General features: G+C 31.0%; 1 protein-coding gene across 3 annotated transcripts; it reads right to left on the bottom strand.

Moving 5' to 3' along the window:
* Positions 1-258: 258 nt before the first annotated feature.
* Positions 259-3,825, bottom strand: LOC115987142 (metal tolerance protein 10-like). Of its 3 annotated transcripts, none has more exons than XM_031110614.1 (7): positions 3,553-3,825; positions 3,325-3,486; positions 3,114-3,226; positions 2,548-2,793; positions 1,530-1,610; positions 1,026-1,256; positions 259-904 (listed from the first exon to the last, which is right to left on the bottom strand). In XM_031110614.1, the coding sequence occupies exons 2-7, from the start codon at positions 3,437-3,439 to the stop codon at positions 557-559; spliced, it is 1,134 nt and encodes a 377-aa protein (XP_030966474.1). In that variant the 5' UTR covers positions 3,440-3,486; positions 3,553-3,825; the 3' UTR covers positions 259-556. The 3 variants fall into 3 exon arrangements, with proteins under 3 accessions (XP_030966474.1, XP_030966475.1, XP_030966473.1); XM_031110615.1 differs by having other exon boundaries at positions 3,803-3,819; XM_031110613.1 differs by having other exon boundaries at positions 3,325-3,825.
* Positions 3,826-6,624: the final 2,799 nt, after the last annotated feature.

Here is a 6,624-nt window from a genome sequence, read left to right as displayed (position 1 = left end):
CCACCCTCTGGGCTAAAGAACTCATATCTAGTTCTTACAACATTTATCTATACTACTATTTAAGGGGTTTTCCCTATTTGAGATTCTTAATTTAGATGTCCAAAAACAAAATATAAGCAAATAAGTTTTTTTTTTTTTTTTTTAAATTTCAATTTCACGATAAATTTGAACCTAAGTTTTCTAATTTTAAAAAGAGAAGTGTCAGTAGACTAAATAGTAAATAGAAACGTCTTATTTTTATTATTATTTTTTAGATGTATCAATGCGTATACATGAGGTTTGGGGTTATAGCTTACAATAAATCCGAATTCAAAATTAAAATCCGAATCCAAAATCTTCAATCTTAATAAGTGAAGTGTCAGTAGGCTAAATGGTAACTAGAGGCATCTTAAAACTTTTTATAGACCAATTACCCACTGGTAAAGGAAAAAACCAACCCGAAGAGGCCGTGAAAGTTTGGTTGGACTCCTTACACGATGAATATCCATCCCTCTTTAATATGCACACAAACGTGACAAACCATTATTTATCCTCCTTGTTATGCTTTTCTTGGTTGTTATGAAGCCTTTGGCTTGTGTTCTGGCTTGTGAGTTGTTTCAAAATCCACATGAACAAATGCTCGTTCAACTTGGGGGAGTTGTTCAATCTTCTCTTGAAGGCTCTCCCCAATATTATGTGCTTGACCAAGGGGCATCTCCTCTGGTAAAACTATGTCAGCCTCAACAAAGTAGTTACACCCAAATGTGTATGCTCTAACTGTGTCAATGTGCTTAATCTCCTTGTCATGGTTCCAAATGAGATATGTTAGCTTTGCTAAATACTCTTGCGGGGCTGTCCTCCCAATTAGTGACCATACATTCTCCATCACAGTCCTTGACCAATTACTAATTGTGTATAAAGCTATCTGCATTGACGCCATTTGCAATAATGGATCAATGTTTAATCATGACATGAGTTCCAGTTAACTCAACTAGTAAAATCTCTTACAATTGTGACAAATTTAACAATAGATATCATAGACTTACAATGATAGCACCAGTAGGATCGAGCCACCAGTAGAATTTGATAGCCAAAACTGCTGTTACTAGACCGATTGCGTTGGTGATCACATCGAAGAAATGGTCTTGAGCATATGCCCTAACAATTTCATTTTCGAATCTGCGACAGTATACCATGAGCACAAATTTTACTACTGTGACTGAGATCATAATTCCTATCATCCATCTTTCTTTCATGGGGTCCCTTTCAGGCTGAGTCTGCATATATAAATTTAATGGTGACTTCAGGAAATAGTAATGGGTTAAATACTAACAAAAAACATAAGTGAGAGGTGAGATTAGAATCCTAAACATCAAACACTATAGAGGGTGTCAATACCACTTACTTATGACTATATAGTAGAATCTCTAAAACCATGAGTGAGATTTTTTCAGGTTTTAAAATTTGAATGTAAAAGCATCATAGAGTACTGAGACTGGTGCTGCCCAAGACTATTGAATGAATTGCAAATTGAATTTATTGAAACTCACTTTTGCAAGGAGTTGTCGACCTGATTCGAACAATATTTGTAATCCAAGTGTCGCCATTACTGATGCAAAAACAACAATGCCCTGCAAAATTGCCCATTGGAGCTAAATAAGAAAGGGGAATTCTTATTTCTATGTTATTGACCATAATTACAACACCACTTTATGATGACAAAAGAAAGAGGAAAATGATTAAGGTGTTCCAGATTTTGATAACATCACAATATTTAATACAGTACTTAACTCAAAACCCACTAAATTCTCTCTTTTTTCTTCTTTTTTTTGGCACAAGACACAAGATCTCATTTTTAGGAAAAAGAGTAATATTAATACTACAATTTTTTATACATAAAACTTATAAACTCATATGTCAAATTTTAAATACAAAACAACAAGAAGTTATTAAAATTTTATTTAATATATTATTTATTGACACTGATATTATTTATTAATATGTCTGCTAGTAAGGTTTTTGTAATAAAATTGATAAGAGTTTTAAGAGTTTTTTTTAGGCTAAATTATACTTTTGACCCTTAAATTTTGGAATAACTTTCATTTTGGTTCTTTAAATTTGAGATTTTTCATTTTAGTTCACAAAGTTTGATTCTGCCTCTTCTCAAAAAAGAAAAAAAAAAAAGAGATTTTATTCTATCTTCAAAATGGTCATTTTGTCTGTCAATAAAATTGTAACTAAGCAGAGAGAGAGAGAGAGAGAGAGAGAGAGAGAGAGAGAGAGAGAGAGAGAGAGAGAGAGGAAAAAACAAATTTTTGGTACTAATAATCATTTTAAAAAAAAAATTTTGGCGGACTAAAATGAAAAATCTCAAACTTAAGAGAGCAAAATAATAACAACCATAAATTTTAAGGGTTTAAAGTGTATTAAAAAGAAAATGAGATAGCACAAGATTGTAAATTAAGTCAACGGTATCATATGGCTTCATTAATTAACAGTGCAATTAAGAAATCATTTGTAATCTCCTAAGAACTTCAATTTAATGTTTTTCTAGTTAGGAAGGCTTACCACAGGTTGCATTCGGTTCTTTCCAACAGGATACCAATGGTGATTTGGTTTTTTCATAGCATGAGAAGTAAACCATAGGATGAAACCAGATAAAAGATCCAAAAGGGAGTCTAAGGTGGAAGCTATCACTGCCAGTGATTTACTCTCAACACAAGCAAACACTTTTGCAATGAAAATCACAACGTTAGCTATGTTAGATGCATATATTGCCAGACTCTCACCCCTAGCAAGTTGCTTTTCTTCATCCTGAAACACAAAAAAAGGTTTATGTGTGAGAGACAAAGAGAGTTAGGTAAAGATATACACATTTTGAGACCTCATGAGACAACCAATCCAACCCCAAATAGTTACTAGATTTGATATGTCACTTTTTCCCTAAGTAAATGAATAAGATGAATCAACAACAATTATAAGTGTTGATCTCAACCCCATCTCAAAAGGAGCACATTTCATTTGCTTCATTTCTCAATAACCAAAACAAAATATGGTTACAAACCATTAAAATTGGTTGTTGCTCGTGAGTATGTGACTCGATTTAAGCATATTTGATAAATTAAACAACAAACCTCTGTCATACTTTCAGGCAAAAAACCCTGCTCGGTAAATTTGTCGATTTCATCAAATCCTTTGAGAATTTTTTCCTGCCTCTTGTAGTATGCTGCAATTTTTTTTTGCCTCACTAACAAAAGATAGAGAAACAAAATAAGTAATTGTAATTAAAGCTTAATTAATTAGCACAATAAGATTATATAAACAGGAGAAGAATAGCATGCATACTTAATGTCTGCCAAAAAGATCCACAACCAAAGTTGGAATTCATGTGCCTCTCTGCCGACCGAAACTGATCCATGTTGAGTTGCCATGTTGGCTCCCTTGGTGCAGCCGGAACCATGCCGGCTGCTTCCGGCGATAGAAGCTCAACCCGGTAGTCGGAAGAATCTGTGCGAAGATCATCAGTTGCCATTGTTGTTACAAGAAGAAAAGAAAGGAAGAAATCTCAGTCACCTTATATAGAGAGCAAATTAATAAATAATTGAACAAGTTGGTATTTGATAATTAATTGCAGCTTCCAATTCCAAGTTAAAGTTGGATTTAGATTAAACAAAAAAACGCATGAGGAATGTTGATATGATGATATTAGTGTAACTACTCTTTTGTCATGACATATTAAGAGCTGACTTTTGTTTTAGCTGTCCTAATTTTGGCTATATTAAGCATGGAAGGAATCCCACTGGAACGTTCATTTTAGTCACACCTCAACTAATACAACATATAATACTTGAAAGTGTGCTTGGGTTAGCTGTCTACCTACCTCTTTTTCATATATAATAATAATCTTTGAAGTCCACAGGATGACACATGCTTTGTTTAGGAAAATTACATAAAACTCTTAATATCTACTCGTTTGAACTTGAAGTCTCTCTCCCATCTCTAACAATAATGTAGCAAAAAGAAATCATTGAGAAAACTTTGTGTTTTACTTAAACCTTGTTCACCTCTTTTTTATTTGTACTTTGTTACTATAGAATAAAGGAGATGGACAAATTAATGCTTTTTCTTGAAACAATTTCAACATTTTGGAATTTTAATTGACAAAACTAAAAAAATAGAACTTATTATGAAATATGGTATAAATTTTAGGTCTTTAACGTAATTTCCCAATTTCAGGGTGTAGAAGGAGAACTCATAAAAAGGGAGACCTTTTTCTTGAAGTAATAGAACTTATACTTTAATGGGTGTTTAGTTATTATGGAGTTGCATCGTAAGTCAGCTAACTCCCGCATACAACATAAACTAATTGGTGACTTAGTATGATAATAAAAAATAATTATTATGGAGTTGTATCCTAAGTTGAAAATTGATTGTATGTATATATATATATATATAGAGAGAGAGAGAGAGAGAGAGAGAGAAATGGTTTATATAAGCAACCCATGCATGGGATGCACAGCACTGCACAGGAGCATTCCCCCACACATGCACATAGGAGTTGTTTAAAGATGTTAATAAAGATTTTAGAAGCATAATTTTATACTTTACCAAATCTTGTTACTTAGCAGAGAGAAGAATAACATACTTTAAAAAGTTTCCAATCTTGTTATGGTTGAAAAATTGATAGTAAAGGCTTAAGAATACGTTTCATAAATTAAAAATTAACAAAGAAAGAATGGCTTCTCAAAAAAAAACAAAGAAAGAATGAATTAATCTAAAGACTCTTGAGTCTTGACAAGTCAATTCAAGAATTAAATTACTCTGTTCACATGAACAAGTTTTTAGAAACTTCATGTACATTATGGTTGGGTACCCGAACTTACTAGAATTAGAAAGAAGTATTAATAATTGGTTTGTCCAATTTAGTTCACTCTCAACTTAACTTGAGGTTACAAATATCATTGAACAAAAATTCTGTATTTCACTTCAAGTGTTTCATTTTATACTCCACTAATTATAATATGTCATATATTTAATTTTTTTCCTCTCTAAACTTTGGTCGTTTTAGAATAAACAATATATATGTGTGACAAGTTGTAGTTGATAGAACGAAATACACGACAAAAGATGTATTTTTATTAATATTATCCCATAGAAAAATACAATTTATTATTAAAATTGAATTCATATGAAAGAGGATAAAAGTTCATTTCAAAATAATTTTAAAATTTAATTCTGAGGTCATGTTTGACCGTGCTTATTTACTGTTAGTTTATTTGCTAAAATGTGAAATAAAAAGGGACTTTATTAAGAAAATAATTTTGTTTATTTTCTTAAAGTTAATTTATTTAATATTCACTTTTTATCTCAATATTAAGCAAATAGGTTAGCCAAACAGAGTCATTGACTTGCTTGGTGAGGAACGATAAAACCACCACTCAAATAATAAGAAAACAACAGCAGAACTGGAAAACTGTTGGAATATAGGTTGTGATTGGTTAAAATAGTTGATCTTAAAAGAAAAAAAATAGCATTAGAAGCTCTATCCATGTATTCACTTAACCCAACTTTAATTTAATTCTAGTAATTTTTTTCGCATCAAGAATTCATATAATGTTTTGGACGAATCCATTAAGAATACAATATTCTCAAAATTCCCCATGAAAAAGGGAAACATGAAGAGAGGTATGAAAAAAAAAAAAAAAAAGGTTCCTTGTGACCCATTGTAGTTGTGTCATGTGTGAGAGCCTCAGTGTACATGTAGAAGCCAATTACCTCTTGGTTTGACGCAAATCCTCTCCTTTGTGGATGCATATCTAAAATTTGATCCCAACTTCTTCACACACACATATATAAAAGTAGGAATAGAGTCATAAATTTTTGTTTGGGAACCACATTATGCTAATGATAAATTAATCAAGACAAATCTCTTGAATTAAATTTAGAGTAAATCATAATTTATAAATATATATAAAATTATGAATGTTGATGTAATTATATATTTTCTAAATCATTTTTTTGAAGAGAACTTATTACTTTTAAACTCCAATTATATATTGTCTAGTTTGTTTTAGACATGTACAAACATATCAAGAAAGAAGCTGTTATCTTTTACCAAAATTATGCTAGATTTTATGCAATAAAAATCATCTATTATCATGCGTCTTCCTAATAAAATTCTTAAAGGTTTTATTTTCAATATAAGTTACAAAATTTTCTTTCAAAGCGAATACAAAATTACAATGGAATTGATGAAGTCATCAAAACCACAAATGATCCAAATCTAGAACATCAGAAGATATAAATTTTACACTAAAAAAATGAAATAAAGATTTTTAAAAGTCTTAGTGTCTTACACAAACTAAATAAGGGTCTATTTCGGATCCGCTTATTTTGTTGATATTGAAAACTTTTTATTGAAAGTACTGTAAATAAAGGTAAAAATTAGCTGAAATAATACAAAAAAGTGTAGTAGGACCCATAAATAGTAGCAAAAATAAATTAAATAATAAAATAAGCTGACTTTTTAATTTGGAGCCAAACACACGCTAAGTTGACTAAATAAATACCATCTATGAGGTCTCTAATAAGTTTAGGGCCCAATTGGGCCTTTCATTTGGTTGAGTAAGTTCATTGTCTAAAAAA

The sequence above is a fragment of the Quercus lobata genome, chromosome 4, assembly GCF_001633185.2.
Source record: "Quercus lobata isolate SW786 chromosome 4, ValleyOak3.0 Primary Assembly, whole genome shotgun sequence".
NCBI lineage: Eukaryota > Viridiplantae > Streptophyta > Magnoliopsida > Fagales > Fagaceae > Quercus > Quercus lobata.
The sequence above is the reverse complement of the archived record's forward strand: the minus strand, read 5'-3'. Positions and strand labels throughout refer to the sequence as shown.

Excerpts from the sequence above, each read along its gene's own strand:
- LOC115987142 (XM_031110613.1), bottom strand. The coding sequence starts at position 3,511 with ATGGCAACTGATGATCTTCGCACAGATTCTTCCGACTACCGGGTTGAG. Across the intron at positions 2,794-3,113 it reads TGCCTGAAAGTATGACAGAG|GATGAAGAAAAGCAACTTGC; the intron begins GTTTGTTGTTTA and ends TTTGTGTTTCAG. Across the intron at positions 905-1,025 it reads ATCCTACTGGTGCTATCATT|ATAGCTTTATACACAATTAG; the intron begins GTAAGTCTATGA and ends GCGTCAATGCAG.